Raw genomic sequence first — 20,554 nt, 5'->3', positions numbered from 1 at the left:
GTTGACATTATATGACTCTCACATGATGCAAAACCTGAAATGAAGACATCAGCTGCGAGGCGCTGCTTCTTCCCGGGGGAGGGGATCACAGTCTGGAGCCTCTGCCCGAACATTTCAGAAGAAACGGGGAAGATTTAGTTGAAAACTAGTCAGCACAGAGAGGTGTCCACATGCTGAAGCTGGAGCCAAAGTTTGACTTGCAGAGAGATGTGGTGTCTGATATCCTCAGGAAAGAAGCGTCGGTCGGCAGAGTCACAGGTGAGGCGGTCAGGTGTTTGACACAAGGCAGCTACATTTACACTGTCAACTAATAAACTGATAAGTCACTTGCTGTCAACAGAGGCGGATAATTAAGTCTCTCTGCTGTCAACTAAAAGTCAGCAAACCTACTGTCAACTTAATTAAAAAGTATAAGAGGGATTGGTGTTGGTAAACAAACGGCTTCGTGGGGGGGGGGTAACTCTATATTAATGGGACCCTATGGAGCCAGCCTTGAGTGTCTCACTGTAGCCCCGGCTGTGCTCTTTACTAATTCACTTAATTTTAAAAACTGCAACTGGACAGAATGTTAACATGACATACATATATTATACATCAGACTCTTGAGCTACTTCTGCTATCACTCAGAATGTCAAAATATAAGCGATGTGATGTATAGTTTTTGAGATATTAACGTTTGTTTGGCACAACTCATACTAGTTAACTGCTGCAGGGTATCTCATTTCCGGCCGGTTGTGATGTCATGCTGATTCGTCCTATATATATAAAAAGTATCTAGGTACATTTTGACCCCCAGGTGTCGCTAAGATGACCAATGGTAGCCTGGGTAAACCCAGCCTCCACGTGACCTGCTCTCAGACCTGCTCTCAGTCACTACTGTAGTGAATGAGTCACTACTGTAGTGACTGAGAGCAGGTCTGAGAGCAGGTCACGTGGAGGCTGGGTTTACCCAGGCTACCATTGGTCATGGCACGCGCACACACACACACACACACTTTGGAGGTGCAGTGGAATTTGTCCTCCGCTTTGGAGGTGCAGTGGAATTTGTCCTCCGCATTTGACCCATCCTGGCTCGTCCTCCTACGCGGGCTGACCAGTAGTGGTGGGCAGCTAGCTGCAGTGAAGCGCCCGGGGACCAACTTCTTAAACCACCGCTGGACAGACGATGACAATCTGCATGTTTTTAGTGGGGGTCCATATTGATGTTCTATGGAGGAAACCCCAGGGGAGCACAGGGAGAACATGCAAACTCCACACAGAAAGGCCGGAGTAAAAAAAAAATCAGAATAAGTTTACCAAACTCACTATTAAGTGCCACAAACACACTATCTTCTCCCTATGGGAATAGTGCAGTGATTGTGTTTGGTACACTGTTGGTTACACACATGACATGGTACAGGTTTATCCCCTGTTTCTGTAGAATACTCTGGAGCGGTGGACACCTGCATCCTGAACATGGAGAGAGATGGAGGAATCCTCTACTCCTGGAAGGTAAGTCCAAGGCCACACATTCAGTCAGTCAGGTGTCATTGCAGAGCTGGTTCAGTGGCAGCCACTGTCCTCCATTGCTGTCAGTAAATCTGAACAAAAAATTGCAATACCATCTTCTGCAATTTCCAAATGGCAGAGGCTGCAATTTAGAGTGCAGTCCAAAATGAGTAAATCCTGTTCACTGGCTTTTTTTTCTTTTCTTTTTTTTTTTAACAAAATCAATTTTCTTTAGTACATTTTAAAGTTCTAAAATGATAAGAAAAACTTGTGATGATTCGAATCGCATGAAGTTTGAATTGCAATTGCAATATTCTGTCAAATAATCCAAATTAGATTTATTTTTTACAAATACCTTTCAGCCCTGATATGAATCCAGTGCTAGTCTCTTACATTCCAGCTGGTTTAGGAGGAGTCCTGTTGCAGTCTGTATTGAAACTCTGGCTCACCACTGTGTGATGTGCTGCATCTCTGTGATGCTATACAAGCCAGGGGACGGCAGTCATTTCATCTCTTCTCTATAATTCCACTTAAACCTGAATGTATTTTACATTGTTGAACCCCTTTGCTGCAAACTAATCAATAGGCGCAGCCTGCAAAAGTTTTTTTTTGCATGGTCGGCTGTCTCTTGGCTTTCAGAGTAGATTGTCTTATATTTTAATCTTGTGAACCAGAAAGTCACCAAAATCCACAGGATTAAGTGAAACAAGTCTAGTCAGGATAATCAGCAGGGTTAGTCCGCGTAATGAAGAGGTCGAGCATGACATGATGCCTGACTGGTGGCGGACACTGGTGGGAAAATACTTCTGTAGTCTGGTCTGGACAGATGAGGATTATCCACCTTTATAGTTTCATGGCTTTTGTGACACATGATGACACAACTGGAGCAAACAATCTCTTCACTTTATTTCCCAAGAAGTGCTTTATATCCATTTTAGGAAATGAAATAACTCGACGATCATCATTTAGTTGCTGTAAAACATCAAATCTACTCAGTAAAGTCAATATGTTGAGTCTACTTGCAGCTGTACCATGTGGTTTGTGCTGCACTTGCTCCACTGTTCTAGACAATAAACGATAAATAAATGCTATTCTATTCTATTACGTTCTACTCTATTGTTGCAGTGTAACTGTACAAATGTACATATCACTGATCATATAATGTAACTGTGCTTAACACTCGTACATATCTGTACATAACTACATTGTACTTGTCGAACACAGTTCCGATTCTATTCTATTCTATTCTATTCTAATAGGGAGCAACAGGGACCACCCGGATTGGGAAATATGATCCCAAAACCAAACAGAATAAGGTATTTTTGTGTGTGTGTGTGTGTGTGTGTGTGTGTGTGTGTGTGTGTGTGTGTGTGTGTGTGTGTGTGTGTGTGTGTGTGTGTGCGTGCGTGCGTGCGTGCGTGCGTGCGTCTGTCTGTTCTAAATATGCCCATAACTTCATGTAGAAGAGTGACTTCTTTTGAAACATTGAATACAAGTGTGCGTGTGCGTGTCTCCATGTGGTGTGTGTTCTCTCCTGCAGCTCCTGTATACGTTTGACAAGCAGGTGTGTGTGAGCAGCTGTTCCCTGAACAAGGAGGAGACGCTGCTCGGTGAGACTGAAAATAGGATGTTAATATTTCTGACCTAAACGCAGACATGCAGCTCAGTCATGATGTCATTCTACTTCTACTCATTCATTAGAAAATGGAATTGCCATTATCTAGCCTGACAGAGGAGTTCAAGTGTGCTAAGGTTAGACTGGAAATGACTCTGACTCAGTCAAAGGATCCAGTGGTTAAGAGTGTAGCGCCCACAGTTAAAACAGGGAGGAAGTGGAACCCAAAGGAGGCAGTACAGCAAGCACAGTCAGCTCTTAGACACAGGGATATCATAGGTCAGGTGCAGCATGGGCGTGGAGGCTTAGGGTTGTGCATAGTGAAACCTGTGTGGAACAAGGCATCAGTAATAGAAAAGAGGAAGATGGTAGTTGAAGAAGTACATAGGCAAGAGGAGGCAGTAAGATGTACTAAGGCAGTGTCGCAGGCAAAGCAAGGACAGTGGGTGAACTGGGAGAGTGTAGAGAAGAGAGAGTTGAAGTGGAGAGAGTTGTGGAGCATGGAGGCCAGCAGAATTAGATTTATTCTAGGGGCTACTTATGATGTGCTGCCATCTCCCCAGAACTTAAATCAGTGGTTGGGCGAGGATGGTGCCTGCCCGTTGTGTTCTAGTGTATGTACACTGAGGCATATACTGTCAGGGTGTAAGGTCAGTCTCTCCCAGGGCCGATACACCTGGCGTCACAACCAGGTGTTGAAATGTTTGGCAGCTGCAGTTGAGGAAAAGCGGCTAGAAGTAAATTCTCTAGTTGCTAGCAAAGAGACTAGACAGATCAAATTTGTACGTGAGGGAGAAAAGATTAGACCAATTAAGGTCAGGCACAAGTTAGGGCAGCTAAGTGTAGGTGGAGCCTGGGAAATGAGGGTTGACTTGAATGAACAGCTAGTCATCCCAGCATATATAGTTAGCACCCGGCTACGTCCGGACTTGTTACTGTGGTCTGAGGTAGAGAAGATAGTTTATTTTATCGAACTCACAGTCCCGTAGGAAGATCGAGTTGAGGAGGCGTTCTTGCGCTTATGAGCGCAAGAAAGCTAGGTATGCTGAAATGGCAGCAGAGGCAGAGCAGCGAGGTTGGAGGGCTCGAGTGTGGCCTGTAGAGGTGGGCTGCCGTGGTTTTGTGGCAAAGTCCGTTATTGCCTTACTAACTGAGTTGGGCATTCGGGGACGGAGCCTGAAACTTGCGGTTAGCAACATGTCTCAGGCAGCAGAACGAGCAAGTGAATGGCTGTGGCTAAGGAGGAAACATGCTAGCTGGGGAGCTCGCTAAGGTAAGATTGATTGTTTGTTGTTGGTCATGATTGACGGTCCGCATCAACAGGGCTGAATCATTGACAGTGGTGGTGTAGTTAGGAATGTCATACCGAACCGACCTGGATAGCTACGCCTTAGATAGTGAGGTAATATGCAGTTGTGCGGTGGTAGCATGGAGGGGGGTGTTTCCAGGACGCTGGATTACACCGTTAAGCCTTCTTGAGGTGTCGTGGGCCTAACTTAACGAAACATCGGTGAAGGAAGGTGCCCACTTGAAAACCCCAATGGCATGCTTCATACTGCTGTCGGCTAGGGTAGGTAACTGGTGATTTGTGTCTTGTTTATTAGTTTGTTAGCCTGTTAGCTTGTTTTATTCTGGATTGGGCTTCTAAATGTGTTTTTCCTCGGATTTTGGCACAAGGGATAGTAACATCTTGTCCTGTGTATTAATTAATAGGAGCATGGCTTCTATGATTCATCCTGGATTGTGGAGACTTGGCAGACTCAGGCCAGGGACTCAGTTTGGCTGCTGTCACATAAAAAGCATCGTCCCAGTGGAAATGATATAGTCACATGACACCTTCCTCCATTTCCCCCCTCTCAGCTGTCAGCCTGGCACAGAGGACCAGAGGAGAGGAACGCCTCAAACCAAGTAACACAGATACACAATCAACCTCTCTCTCTCTCTCTCTCCTATTGCCTCTTTTGAAATGACAGATTCATCAGGAGCTTTGTGAGATGTTATTGTCTCTAGGCGGTTGACATTAACTTTTACTCCTTTGTGCAGTATTTTAACTGTCTTTATATTTGTTTCTCTCCCCTATCCCCTCCTTTACCTTACCTTCTGCTTTCTACACATTATTGCTGCTTTACTCTCTGTCTCTCTCCCCTCTCTCTCTAGTGTCAAAGTGTCTTACTCTCCTGATTGAGATCCATCCCATCAACAACACCAAAGTCCTCAAGGCAGTAGACTGCAGGGTCAAAGTGCAGGTAGTGTGTGTGTTTGTGTGTGTGTGTGTGTGTGTGTGTGGGGGGGGGGGGGGGGGGGGGGTGGGGGTGGAGGGGGGTGGTTGGCCTTAACACTGGTTTTAGTGCAACAATTATGTCTGTCTGTCTGTCTGTCTGTCTCGCTCTCTCTCTCTTCAACATGACAGCATTCTTTTCAAATTGACTATAATGCATTCTTGAAATGTCTCAATGCTGTTTCACGAACCTGAGGCCATCCTTAAATGGCCATTTGAAACTCACCAAACTTGGGTTCTGGTTGATATAACGATTCAGATTGTGACTTGTGTTTCTGCAGTTCCTCTATCCAGAGACAGACAGGAGCTCAGTGCTGGAAAGCCACCTGCTGCTGCTGACAGAAGATGGATGTGAGTGTACAAGTTGCACAAATTACAGTATAGAAGAAAACACAGAGAGAAATAATAAGGCCGCACACTTTTGCAGAGAAAAAAGCACTAATTTCTTCTTACTCGGTTGCAGTGTTTTTCTCTCACACCGTCTCTCTCTTTTTCTCATTATCTTGCCTTTTTTTCTCTTTGACCTTGTTTTCACCTCAAATGCAACCGGATATCTTCTCTGGAGGGAAAAGCAGAGACAAATCACGTTTTAACATCCGTTGGAAATGTTTTGTTTCTAAATGCAGGAAGTTAATAATGGTACTATAAGCTGCAGTGTGAGGTACGGCATGACGCTAACTTACATTTGACCCAAGTGACCCAAAATACTGATGTTATCCATCAAACTGAAGTGTTTTTACAATCTGTGTCTTTCAGATGTGGATCTGTACCATGTTCTGCTGACCAGACAGGAGGGTTACAGAGTGGTAAGTGTACCATGTTCTGCTAACCAGACAGGAGGGTTACAGAGTGGTAAGTGTACCATGTTCTGCTGACCAGACAGGAGGGTTACAGAGTGGTAAGTGTGGCTCTCTACTACACTTCCTGCCCCCCCCCCCTTTTTAAGGGAGTTTCTTTGCCTAACGCCCTCAGAGAAACGCATAAATCCTAAATTGTGCAGAGCCTTTGGTTGGTTGGAGGGTTTTGTGGAGGTTCCTGTGAGGTTTGAAGTCTTTCCAAGAGTTGCAGTTGCAACCAACAAAGTAAAAAGTTGTGTCCCTATTCAACACATCAAATTCCATTTCAATAGGATGAAAGGAATTTCTTCTTTCTTTCTCTTCACCTGGGGATCCCTTCCTTAAGAATTCTGTGTGTGTGTGTGTGTGTGTGTGTGTGTGTGTGTGTGTGTGTGTGTGTGTGTGTGTGTGTGTGCGTGTGTGTGTGTTTAAACCAGGTGATGGTGAATCCGGAGCGTTTGTCCAAAGCAGTAGACAGAGTAGTAGAGGACTTCACTTGGGTCCAGTGGGACGGACACACACAGAGACTCTTCTACCTCACACACAAGGTAACACATGCACACACACACACACACACACACACACACACACACACACACACACACACACACACACACACACACACACACACACACACACACACAAAGAATATCCACCTACACAGAATAACACTACGTATTATTCATAAAACTACCACCCCTTTTGATCATTTGCATATTCTGTGAGCAATTGTGAAAGCAAACCACAGTGCAGAAAACACCACCTGCTCTAGTCAAACTGGTTTGAAATGAATGTGAAAATAAGCAAAAAAAAGAAAAGAAGTGGTCCTTTGCATCATAGGGTGTTATTGTCTTTGGAAAAACTTTGGTTTCTCTGGTTTAATACATTTGTTAGGGACTGTTTGTTATTTATCAGGGGAGTATGGTGCAGGGGTGACTTTGTTTGATTGTTTGATTGATTGAGTTACAATTCACACTATAGGCCACAGCTCATATCTCAGACATGAGCCCTCATATGTTACAATCTAGCCACTGCGGCGTTCGTTAGCTCAATCCCGAATGTAGCCATCATGTTACAGGTCGGTAGAAATGCATCCAATTTCATTGATTAACTTGGCATCGTTCGTTGTCTAGGGGTTTCCACTACTACTCTGATAATTGTAACATGAAGTACCGTAATAAACACTGAAAGGCTTGAAAGGCTGATTTATCCATTGACATGCAAGTAAGCTACTCACTCAGACTTTAGCTTACGTGGCCTTCCAGAGCGGTCCTGGCCGGTCATGACACTGGGCCAGCTCCATTCAGTTGTATGTGGGAGGACTCCAGTAATCCTCTCCCACTCAGGTAGTCCCATATGTGGGACAGAACATAAAACGGCAAACAGTGCACAACCAAAGTATAAACTAGCAGAGGCTGTCAACAAGCTGCCTTGTGGGCCGTGGCCCCGTCTTCTGTGTGAGCTCCACTGGGCTCCTCTGAGCGCTCTCTAGTGCGCCGGTGCAGCGACCATTTTATGTCTGCCTACGGCAGCCCCACATGAACAAAAAGGTGCTGCCTTTGCTTATAAAGGGGCAGCTAACACAGCAAAGATAAATCAGCCATAGAAAATAGAAGTAAATATATCTATGAGAGAAGGGGGCAACTGTAACGATTGATTGATTGATTGATTGATTGATTGATTGATTGATTGATTGATTGATTGTTTGATTGATTGAAATTTTGTTCTATTCACACCAACAGTAGGTAGGAGCAAATAAAAAGCAAATGCTGATCTTTTCCAACCATTAGGCTACGTTTAATAGCGCCCCAATAGCCTTCTCCACTTCCCTCATCGGGGAGTGAGAGAGGCACGCACGCACGCGCACGCACACACACACACACACACACACGCACACACACGCACACACACACACACACACACACACACACACACACACACACAACATAGCGACATGTGATATTAATGACCGTTCTCTTCTCCCAAATATGAATAGGCCTACACAACAGTGCGGTGGCAGCAGCGACCAGAATAATATTGGCACGGCGGCCTTAGGCTAATAGATTTAAAAAACTTACCCTTTGATGGTCGCATGACAATGATAATGAAATCCCTGGAGTTGGAGGGGAAGTATTGGTTTTCTGTACCAAATTCTGCTGTAGATCTTTCATCTCTTGAAAACTGCATGGATAAATCCTCACACTAGCCATATAAAATCCTCCTGGTTTACAACCCTCTTTAACCAACTGAATCTTGATAGCTCACATTGAAATAAATTACAGTATGGTCACGTATGATGTAACATGCCAACGCTACGTGGCTTCATTGGATCAATATTGCTCAACTGTAGCCCACCTGAAGCCACCATTCTTTGTTCAATAATGCAAACAAACCTTGTGAGTTCATATTACAACATTAACGTGAGTTATAAATAAATCTGATTAGAAACTGCATTGTTTGTCTGTCGCATTGATCGGATTTGTGCAGTGATCCCCACCACACCCCTGTAATCAATCATCATGAATGGAATTAAATGCCTGGGCATTTGCACTGGCATCTGATGGGCAAACTGAGATATATTCTTCTTGGGGGTGATGCAGGTAAACCTCATCTCTTTTCTTCTCATGGGGCTTTTGTTTTAGTCTTGCAATCAGGTCAGATTTTCAGAAGAGAAAGATCATATAGGCTATTTTACACCATATTAAATAATAATACATTTTATTTGTCATGCACGTTTCATTTAAGATAAATAAGTGCTACAGAGTAAAAAACAGAACCATATAAAATGCATCAAAGGCAGAGGACATTTTAAAAGGTCACACAGGAGGACGGCCTGGATAAAAAAAGGCCTGATTAATAATTAATTAAAAGGCTGTAGTAGACAATGCCTATTCACCTATTCATGTTTTTCAGAAGAGACCGTCTGGCTTGAGAGACTAACAGGAAGTGTAAATACAATCAGAGGTTCCGATTGTATTTATACTTCCTGTGACTCATAAACCTAGTCTGACACATAATGTAAGTAAAATTAGGTTTGACCAGGTGAGTCAGACTAGTTTGAGCAGGTAAAACAGCCGGCGTTTTGAACAGGAAGTCGCGATACAATGGGTCAAGTGGGCAGGGCTGCATAAGGTGAATAAGACAAAATTACAGAACAACACAAAGTTAAGAGAAAGCTCTGTTGAAAAGGAAGGTTTTTAGCCCCTTTTTAAAGGTGTCAACAGTCTGTGGGGCCCTCAGGTGGTCGGGAAGGGTATTCCAAAGATGGGGTGCAGCCGAGCAGAAGGCCCGATCCCCCATGGTGCGGAGCTTGGTCTTTGGGGGGGTGGAGAAGGTTTGTGTTGCTGGAACGCAGGTTGCGGGAGGAGGATTGAGGAGTCAGACATTCTTTGAGGTAGGGAGGGGCATGTCTGTGCTAGCAGAGATGTTTTGTATTCAATCCTGGAGGAGACAGGGAGCCAGTGTAGTGAGTGAGTGTAGGATGGGAGTGATATGTTCATATTAGGCTATTCATAGTAACCTTATTCCATTGCAGACATCTGCATCTGCATAGGCAAACTTGAGGAGATGCCTGCTATTCAGAACCTAACGTGAAATGGACAAATGGAAAAATACATGGCCAGAATGCAGGGCAGTAACTTTAAAACCTGAATAACGCACCTCTTCCCATTTTTCTCACGGGGCTCGAGTGTTGCACTCAAGTCAAATGGTCTGAGGATAAACATAATGTTTTTGACAATAATGTTGGAACAGGCTAGCGTAATGAAAATAATAGGTAATTTAATGTTATATGACATCACCAAGTGCAGTGGGATCCATAATAACGCTGCGCTCTGGGTGAGTTTGATAGGAGGGTAGGAGTGGGAGATACAAAGTCCAGTCACCATACAGGGTAAATATAGATATAGATAGGGGAATAAACACGTATTTTCAAAAGAAAAACATATTTAAAATATATACAAAATACAACAAATTAAAGTTGTATGACCCTCCCTAAAGCCAAAATAAAAAAACACAAGTCCATCCCCAGTGCTCAAAAAATTATGTTACACCCCTCCCCCGTTTTGCACTATACCTCTGATCAATAATAAGCAGTCCCTTATACAAATGGAATTTGTGCTGAATGTTGGCGTCCTCTGCTCTTCTGGCAGATCAAGTATGCAGTCCAGTAAACTTGCAAACAGGCTGGTGAATAGAGTACAGCAGGGTCCAGTAGACCTGCATGTTAGCACTTCCTAACACTTTTACACATGGGAAAATGGGATTTTTGTATGGGGATTTTGGTTAAATGTTTGAAATAATGTCTGTGGTTAACAAAAGTTGATGAAACAGCAAACTTTGTGTTCAGCAAGATAATGTTCACTAATATAAGATAATGTTTTGTAGGCTAAGGCCTTGGCCACACTGATCCGTGTCTGTCTATCCGTGTGCATTCATTTCTCTGTTCACTTCATTCATTTTCAATGACAGCTGTCCGACTGTCCGTGGAGCACTCAGAAGCGTACGTATCCAGAAAATTTGCATACGTTTTGATGGACAGAAAGTTGAAGAGGGATGAACTTTTTCTGGATGGACGTATCGTATGGTCGGATAGTCACTGTCCGTTTAGCCAATCAGAGTCGAGGTCTCGAGAGGAGGCGTTCCGAGATTTGTTTCAACTTTTCAAAGAAGATGGCGGCTGAGGCGGTGAAGGAGGCTATAATTAATGCTGTGTACACCATCCCGCTGTTGTACAAGGTGATAGTCAGTGTCACCGTCTGATTTCACCATCTAATCTGGTCATTCAGTGGCATTTCATTGCCACATAAGTAAGGTAGCGCACAGAGCTAACAGCTAGCTGACGCCAGCTTTCTTCTCTCGGTTTATAGGCGGGTCGCTGACACGTTCAAGGTGCTTACCGCCACCTGCTGTACAAGTAGGTTCTTGTACATGCAACGGACATAAATCTATCCGTCTATCCGTTCTGTCCATTTTCTGACGGATCAGTGTGGCCAAGGCCTAAGCCTACAAAAATACGTCATCCTATCAGGGTGGCTTTTATTTTCCTGATGGCATCATGTGTTGTCTGCAAAACCTCTTTCTTCAAAGACAGCTTACACATTCAATAATGTGCAGTCACTTAAGACCTTAGTCACTGCATAATGCATATCAACACTGTCAGGCGGAAAACTTGTATCTCCAAATTCGGCCCTTTCCCCCCATTAATGGATTTGGTGGGTTACCCAAAAATAACCTGTGAAAGTTTCAAAGTGTTTCACTTTGGACCAGCAGAAGATGTTATATCACTGCTCATTACATGTTATTATTACTATTACACTATGTTCAAATGGGAATGTTTTTTTTGGAGGTACAAGGTTTCTGCCCGACAGCGACGATATACACGTTAGACTTTACTTCACGCACGCACGTGCTCCCACACACGCGCACACGCACACACACACACACGCACGCACGCACGCACGCACGCACGCACGCACGCACGCACGCACGCACACACACACACACACACACACACACACACACACACACACACACAGGGTTTAATTCCAAACACTGTGCATTTTATCCATGTGACCGGAAGGTCGTCGGTTCAATCCCCGGGACCGGCAGGATAAATCTGGGTGGGGAAAGTGAAAAGCAGCGCTTGCACCTCCCTTATTACTACCACTGAGGTGCCCTTGAGCAAGGCCTTTAACCACGACCGCTCCAGTGGAGCTGCTCAGTGGCCAGCAGATCAGACTGTGGTTGTACTGGGCAGCTTCCAGGTGTAAATGTGTGTGTGAATGGGAACAGGGCGCTCCTGAAAAAGAGAGCATTGCTCTCAGTGAGACGTCCCCTGTATAAATAAAGGTACAAAAAAAACAGAGCAAACCTTCAAATGCACAGACTGTAAAATGCATATACGGACACACATGCAAACACATACACACACACACATGTCAATGTTAATATGAAACAGTATACTAGCTGTGATATCAATGATGTCTCTTTCACAGGACAAGTCTCTGCTGCGATGTGTTCAGTTTTACCCCAACCATAACTGTGAGAGTGTGGTAAGACCTCAGAGCGACTCCTTGTAATTTAGTAAATTAATTGGCATATGCAGTTTGTGCTCTCAGCTAACAAAGAAATCTCACCCTCTCTCTCTCTCTCTCCCTCCCTCTCTCTCTCTCTCTCCCTCCCTCTCTCTCTCTCTCTCTCTCTCTCTCTCTCTCTCCTGCTTTATGTTGCTGTCCAACAGTTGGAGCTGCCATTAGATTTGCCCTCTAATCCCTTCAGCACAATCAAGTAAGATGGCAACTACTAGTAGAGTATAAATATATAAATCTGTTACTTTGTATGTTATCAATATGCATAATTATATCCCTGCATCAATACCACAAAAAACAACATCCTGATTTCACCATAAACCTTTCTCATTTCTCAGGTTGAAAGTCCCCAAACATTTCGATAGTACTTGTAATTTATGTACTAATTAATATTACTGTGTGTGTGTGTGTGTGTGTGTGTGTGTGTGTGTGTGTGTGTGTGTGTGTGTGTGTGTGTGTGTGTGTGTGTGTGTGTGTGTGTGTGTGTAAGGTTTGTAAACCTGGGTTTTGACCATTATCACGTGGAGCGACCAGAGCAGGAGCTCATTAGAATGGAAGTGTTTACAAACAGAATAGGTAACTCTCTCTCTCTCTCTCTCTCTCTCTCTCTCTCTCTCTCTCTCTCTCTCTCTCTCTCTCTCTCTCTCTCTCTCATCTACAAGATATATACAGCATATATAAAAAAACGCATTGTCCACTGTTAATGCTCATTCTATGTGTGTGCATCTTGCATTTCTCTTCTGTTTGACATGGCATGTGCATGAAAACAAGAGAGTAAGTTCCTGCTACCATTACAAAGCTGTATTATCTACAATACACAATGATGCAATATGAGATATGATCAAATATATTAAACACAATGTAGCCTAATTTCACATGAGTACCGTAAATTCCGGACTATAAGCCGCACCGGTGTATAAGCCGCACCTGCAAAGTTGACTGTTTTTTACATATATAAGCCGCACCGGACTATAAGCCGCGGGTGTTTTAATGGTATATTTTTTTTTTTTTTTTTTTTTTTTTATTGTGTTTTAATGTTTAATTACCATATGTAAGGGTTCATGCACAGAGGGGATTGTCGGGAAAGAGATGGCTGTTTGAGGAAGCTCCCATTTATTAACATTTCAACAAAACAACATAACACAACACCACCTGTGTTTCTTTTTTACAGTGCACACAGTGTCATACAGTGTCATACAGTGTGGTGAAAAGAGGGCAAGAGAGGAAATTAAAACAGAAGTGGATTTATAGTTAGAAAGAGTGCTAAAGAAGAGAGAATTCCGTTTTTTTTTTTTTTTTTCTGAAAAAATCCATAGATAAGCCACACCGTTATATAAGCCGCAGGGGCCAAAAAAGGCCAAAAAACGGGAAAAAAGCTGCGGCTTATAGTCCGGAAATTACGGTAATTGTCCTATTAAACAAAGCAATGCCATAGGGAATGTGTAAACCACATTGTCAATGATTATATGATATGTGTCACAGAAAGATCAGCTAATCACATCACCCACCATGTCAGTGCTCATAAGGTCACTGGAATAAAGACACGTACGCTATGAAAGTTTCATTCCAAAATCAGTTGTCAAAAAGCAAAAACAGTTGGGAAAATTGACTACGGAATATTATTTAATAGCTGACTAAAGAGATCAACAGTTGTGTTTTGAAGTGTTTCGGAATGAAAACCTTCACACTTAAAATTGGTCACATAATTACTTGGTTCCACAGTGTTATCAAATCAGAAGTGGAGCCCCAACTGAGGGGCCGTGAATGACCGTTTGATTCATACATTTGATTGAATATGAGATGTGATCTTTACATCAACTGCGAAACATGATCAAACAAGCATATTCCTGTAGCCTCTGGCCTTCAATGTGACGTCACAGACTATGTCTGTAGAATATGGAGGTCACGTGGAGGCTGGGTTTACCCAGGCTACTAGCCTCTTACTGATTGGAGGGATGATTGTCAATGCCAATTTGATTTAGTTTATCCTAATAAATATCACAATAGTGAATAGTGAATTAATCTTGCTGGAGAATTATCTTATACTTGTGAAATGTGTCAAGAACATAACATAAGCAACTTCAATTCACATTGATTATCATGATTATTGTTATGGATGTGGTTGGTGTTTTACTCTCATGATTGATAACAGCTCCCCCTTGTGGTCTGTTTTAGGAAGTATGTGTGTCTGCTACAGCCAGCCTCTTACGGACACCCAGAAGCTAAGCTACACTGTGGTTTTAGTTCACAAAGGTGTGTGTGTGTGTGTGTGTGTGTGTGTGTGTGTGTGTGTGTGTGTGTGTGTGTGTGTGTGTGTGTGTGTGTGTGTGTGTGTGTGTGTGTGTGTGTCTATCTATATATCTACTGTTGTGCATGCTCTCTCTCTCTCTAATCTTGAATCTCCCTTTCTCCAGGCTGCAGTAAGATGTTCACAGTGTCTCTGGCCAGCAGCACGTCGTCCCAGAAAGCCACACAGCTCCATCCTCTCTTCATCCCCATGGGTCTGGACACACACACACACACACACACACACACACACACACACACACACACACACACACACACACACAGCTTCCTCACAAATTCTCAGTGTGTGTGTTTCGCCACACACACAGATACAAACACACAGATACAAATGTGTGTGTGTATCATCACAGTAAAATACATACACACACAGACACACACACACTGATACTGACAGACAGTGTTAATTTTTCCTGTAGGTTACTATATCCTGGTCTACCTGCCTGGTTATTTCCTCCATTGTATCAACACCAGACAGCAGGAGATGCTCTGTCACTCCCTCTTTCTCTCCGGTAAGTTGGCTTTCTGTTCACTGAGCACACAAATAAAATAATAATAATATTAAAATAACACCTCACTAATTGAGTTGCACCCCTGTTTTGCATATACCATGTCAAAGTTGCCTTTTCCCCTTCATCTGCATCTCCCATTTTTGTCTGACATGGCTTTGAAACATGAAATCAATACATACATTAGAGTGGTCTTAATATGAATCCTAATTTCCTAATATAAATGTTTGGCTTTCTGCAATTAGTGTTTGAGGTCTCCTACTCTTATTTATTTTTTTACAATTAAACAGATGCTGCTTTTCAAACTAATCATTTCTCTTTCTCTGTAACTGGGTTTCTTGCCGATTGTTTCAGTATCTGTCCTTGTGTTGGGCCTTCAGGTGTTGATGTGGATTTCGGCCTGCAGTGGCAGTCAGCTGGTGTCACAGTGTTGGCCGTAGAGGAAGAGTCTAAGACCGCTCTGTTGGACCTGGCCAGTGGGAGGATCTGCACTGCAGAGCTCAGTCCTGCCTATCTGCTGCAGATACTACAAACAGACACGCCCACCTGCTCATCGAGGTCAGTGGAATCAAATCTTTATACTGTCAATGTACTAAATGGAGGAGGTCCCATCAAGTTTGTGCAATGCTATGAGATGCCTACCAGGGGATGAAATATTTTGTTCAGTCCAACAAATAAACCTTTTTGCGAAATCTCAACTGAATTTTCATATAAATTGTCACATGTAACTGAAGTTGCAAGTGGTCACAGGATTTCTCTTGATTTCACCTCTTTCTCTTTCTTAATTCTTTTCTCTCTAAAAAAAAAGCATACTTAAACAATTTTCATTCATGAAATGATCCATGTGTACCTCCGAAAATGCATATTTACGTAGTTTAAGTTCTGTACTTTGTGAGTTTTCATCAGCCTCCAAAGATGGAGATATACATGTAGTGCAGTGAGGCAATTTTAGTTAACAGAACCTATCTTTCTTAGAAATGAGATTGAAAACAAATCTGATTACCTACTTTTGGATCCCTAGGGAATAATGGTCCCTAGCTACATGCATCTATCTATCTATCTATCTATCTATCTATCTATCTATCTATCTATCTATCTATCTATCTATCTATCTATCTATCTATCTATCTACATGTATCTATCTATCTATCTCTATAGATATATATATATAATATATATACCGTAAATTCCGGACTATAAGGCGCACCGGTCTATAAGCCGCACCTTCAAAGGTGACTATTTTTTTCTTCTATAAGCCGCACCGGTCTATAAGCCGCGGGTGTTTTGATGTTTAATTACCATATGTAAGGCTTCGTGCACAGAGGGGATTGTCGGGAAAGAGATGGCTGTTTGGGAAGCTCCCATTTATTAACATTTCAACAAAACAAAAGTCAGGTCACTAATCCCCAGACAAAATCACACATTGTGAGATGCTTAAAAATCACCATCGGCGGGAGCTGCTGTGCAGCCAAGAACACAAGTGAAATTCGTTCTCTCGTGACCTGTGGTTCTCAACGTGATGGACGATTCACCTTTCTTGTTAACAGTCCTAGTGAGAGGCAGGTCGAACGTCAAAGGCACTTCATCCATATTTATGATCTGCTCCGGTCCGATGGAATATTCCTTGATCTTTCTTTGTGTGAATTCGCCAAAGTTTGTAATTTTCTCCTGGTAGTCGGGAGGGAGTTGCTGACACACAGTCGTCCGCGCCCTGACGGACAGTCCCTTTCGTCTCGGGTTTGTGCATGATCCTTTGCTGCTGCTGCTGTTGTTGTTCCTGTCTCGCTACTGTCTCAGACATGGCTTTCAGGCTCAATCGCCGCCATCGTCGTAACACAGCCAGTTCTCCATCTTTTGAAGCATGATGTTAGATTACAACGAGCTAGTTGTGTGGCTTAGCCTTCCAAAATGTTGCTGTTAGTTTTTTAGAATGTAATACATAGAATTGGGAATGTTACATTCAATTTCATTCAGACTGTCTTACAGGCTCAATCGCTGCCTTTTTCCCCCCGGAGCGAGGGAGGAGGGAGGGAGGGTGTTTTACCGTAGTGGCTGAGAGAGAGTAGTGGCACAGTGCTCCAATCAGGTCGCGAGGCACATTTTTTGCAACATCATCCAATCAGGGTCTCGCTCTCATAATGTCTGTCTTGCTCTCGTTCTGCCTCATACCAACATCCATAGATTTTGGAGGTTCCCGAGTGGCCGTTTGCTGGAAAAATCCATAGATAAGCCGCACCGTTATATAAGCCGCAGGGGGCAAAAAAGGCCAAAAAACGGGAAAAAAGCCGCGGCTTATAGTCCGGAATTTACGGTATACGTGTATGTACTATGTACAGTATGTATACTATATGTTGTGTTAATATGAATATGCAACCTAACCCCCTCTCACTGCACTAGGACTGACCCTCAACGCCTGGCCGCCCTCCACTGCCTACTGGTTTACATGGGAAACGACCCCGAGCTGGAGCTTAAGGTAGAGATGGAGTTAGCTGGGGTGTATTCAAATTCACATTCAAATTTTTTTTATTGAGTCACTAGTTCCCAAGTCAATATACAGTATCAGCTAGTCACAAGTTCCCAAGTCAATATACAGTATCAGCTAGTCACTAGTTCCCAAGTCAATATACAGTATCAGCTAGTCACTAGTTCCCAAGTCAATATACAGTATCAGCTAGTCACTAGTTCCCAAGTCAATATACAGTATCAGCTGGTCACTAGTTCCCAAGTCAATATACAGTATCAGCTGGTCACTAGTTCCCAAGTCAGTATACAGCATCAGCTAGAAGAAAGGTTTCAAGGCATCACAAATGAAACACAACTCATCTGGTCAAAGTCAATAGAAAGTAGTTGCGATTTGAGCAAAGTCACAAGATCATTAACATCTCCTTGAGGGTGGCTCCTTGAGTAGCGAGGGAGGAAGGGAAGGATAAATAATCGAGGTCCTCTCTGCTGGCTTCACAAGGGAGAGAGAGAGAGAGAGACAGACAGACATACCGTACTAAATGTATGGATTTGTGTCCGTGCAAGGTGCTTTGCATGGAACATGTCTACCAAACTGCAAAGTTTGTGTATAGTTCCTTGGTGTGAATGTCAGCGGATGGAGGGAAGAAGAGAGGGAGGTTTATTGAGGTTATTTCTATCAGGGACCATGTACAAAATACATTAATCTTGAGCAAGGAGAAAAGATGCTTTGTAACCAAATTTAGCTGCTAGCAAATTCCCGTTTGCTGTCCCATTATCAGTAATGGATTTGTTTCAGTCCAAAATGAGATATCCACCGTTTTGACACCATATCTTTCTAATTTAATCTGTGTATTTTTTTTTACTGTGTGTAAATTAATGCTGCAGTTTAAATTATGACACTTTCCAGACTTGCAAGTTGCTCCTGAATGATGACCACGCCCCCTAGAGCTGTACTGTAACATCTGTCACCTGTCTCTCGTGTGTTTCCGTGTCTTGCCTCCAGATTATTGATTGGCTGTGTGACAACGTGATGGCCTTCGAATCCTTTGATCAGATCCAGGAGTTCATTCTAGGTGAGCAGCGACTGAAGCAGGAGGAAAAACACAAGTCACCTGAGTACAGCCTCCTTTTCCTTTGGATGTATAGAGTAGCATTTTCCCCTCATGTATTACTGTCTATGGAGGGAAGAGCAAGACGTATTCTTAGCTGCGACCAGGGGCCTGTACTACGAATAGAGATAAACAGATCCAGGATCTGTTCCCTTGATCTGGATTGACTTAACTAGACAATTGCGCTAAATGATCACATGGCGGTGGTTATCAGCTGGGTCTGTCAATTTTGGATTTCCTTATCCAGCTCTGAGCTCGTGCCCATGAACGAGGCGTGGTTTGTAACAACTAGCCAATCACAATGCAAAATGGACAGATTCTGAATTTACAGTGCCAGACATGCATAATTTCCTCATTCCTCCAGTTCATTCAAAGCTTTACTCTGTCAGAATCAAAATCGGGATTGGATATTAATTACTGAAATACTGTCTAAAGTTATCGCTTTTATGAGTATCAGTCATTTCTTAACAGCGGTTTCTGCCTCCACATATGAGCCTACTACAAAAGCTTCAATTCACCCTCTCAATAAACTCAGTAAAACCTGCATATCTTTTTTGCGAGTGGAAGTAATGTGGAATCTCAGTCTAAATTTCCAAAATCCGTAGGCCTATCCACCTTATTTCTAGCTGCCATGATGCCTGATGGGTGCTTCTTCCGCTTCCGGTGTAATAGACTGTTTTACAGTCTATGGTTTTAACTTAACAAAAAAAACGTCTATGAGGATTTTACAGCAGAGCCATTCTGCTCTACAGCCGTGTCGTTCGGGTGCTGGGATAACGTAATGCATTGTGGGTAGTCGGCTACTGTCGCTAATGCTAGCGGCTAGCGTAATAGTTACTTTACATGGCAGTAAAACGCCACTGAATGACCAAATTGATTTAACTTTTAACCATTTTGAGTAACACTGTTTCCATACGGACCCCCAGCGTTGGTTAGTTGTTTATAACGTGACTACATTTATAACTTTTATAACGTCCTCCAGTTTCCGGTTTATAAAAACTAAGGAAATGGCAAGCTGCAACAATAAGTCACGTTAAACCGGAACTTGTACCCACAATTATTTTTTACAGTGGGGCATTCAAAAATAAGGTGGATAGATTTAGACACATAGGCTCAATGAATTTATAAGGGAAAAAGTGAACAGCGAGCACATGTAAGTAATATCAAGTCACAGCAGAAAAGCCAGCACACAAAAAAGTCATTTTAGATGGTTTAATACCTTAGTCTGGGTAGGGCAGCAGCACAGCAACAAATGGTTTCAGCACGCAGGCCTTCTTCAGTGTTGAAGGCCTGCGTGCTGAAACCATTTGTTGCTGTGCTGCTGCCTTACCCAGACTAAGGTATTAAAACATCTAAAATTACTTTTTTGTGTGCTGACTTTTCTGCTGTGACTCAAGGAATAATTATCTCTATCACTCAGGATGTGTGTTTGGTCACACTGATGGAATAATTCATATAATACCAATACAAAAATAATGATGATAAAGAAAAGCTGCTGAATCGACATGGTGGGGTATAGTTTTAATTGATAAAATAGCCTATTTTGTGGTCACATTGGCAGAGTGGCATAATTCATACAGGACAAACTGCTGGAACAAATATGAAGATTTCAATCACACTATAAGTCACTCTGTTGGTCAGTTGGTTGGTCGGTCGGTCAGTCCACAATGTGATGTGATGTGATGTGTTTGTGTGTGTGTGTGTGTGTGTGTGTGTGTGTGTGTGTACGTTGGGGGGGGTTGGGGGGGTTGTAAATGCAGGATGGCAGAGGCAGAGTAGGGTGGGCTGCCCCTGCCATCCTGCATTTAGGAAATTTGCATAATGTGGTCGCAGCTATTGCGAATTTGCGCTTGTTACTCTTAC

The 20,554-nt window shown here is 43.0% G+C and overlaps 1 protein-coding gene across 1 annotated transcript in view; it reads left to right on the top strand.

Moving 5' to 3' along the window:
* gsap (gamma-secretase activating protein) overlaps window positions 1-20,554 on the top strand; it is a 38,282-nt gene continuing 17,728 nt past the window's right edge. Inside the window, exons 1-18 of the mRNA XM_083656982.1 lie at window positions 1-258; window positions 1,421-1,491; window positions 2,748-2,804; window positions 3,029-3,098; window positions 4,964-5,011; window positions 5,261-5,349; window positions 5,663-5,732; window positions 6,138-6,187; window positions 6,655-6,765; window positions 12,214-12,270; window positions 12,459-12,505; window positions 12,797-12,882; window positions 14,482-14,559; window positions 14,721-14,807; window positions 15,030-15,122; window positions 15,500-15,677; window positions 17,517-17,592; window positions 18,586-18,655. Coding sequence (XP_083513108.1) covers window positions 171-258; window positions 1,421-1,491; window positions 2,748-2,804; window positions 3,029-3,098; window positions 4,964-5,011; window positions 5,261-5,349; window positions 5,663-5,732; window positions 6,138-6,187; window positions 6,655-6,765; window positions 12,214-12,270; window positions 12,459-12,505; window positions 12,797-12,882; window positions 14,482-14,559; window positions 14,721-14,807; window positions 15,030-15,122; window positions 15,500-15,677; window positions 17,517-17,592; window positions 18,586-18,655 — 1,426 coding nt within the window. The 5' untranslated portion in view covers window positions 1-170. The remainder of the gene's footprint in view (window positions 259-1,420; window positions 1,492-2,747; window positions 2,805-3,028; window positions 3,099-4,963; window positions 5,012-5,260; window positions 5,350-5,662; window positions 5,733-6,137; window positions 6,188-6,654; window positions 6,766-12,213; window positions 12,271-12,458; window positions 12,506-12,796; window positions 12,883-14,481; window positions 14,560-14,720; window positions 14,808-15,029; window positions 15,123-15,499; window positions 15,678-17,516; window positions 17,593-18,585; window positions 18,656-20,554) is intronic.

Source organism: Poromitra crassiceps, assembly GCF_964638095.1.
Source record: "Poromitra crassiceps genome assembly, chromosome: 2".
Classification (NCBI taxonomy): domain Eukaryota; kingdom Metazoa; phylum Chordata; class Actinopteri; order Beryciformes; family Melamphaidae; genus Poromitra; species Poromitra crassiceps.
The sequence above is the reverse complement of the archived record's forward strand: the minus strand, read 5'-3'. Positions and strand labels throughout refer to the sequence as shown.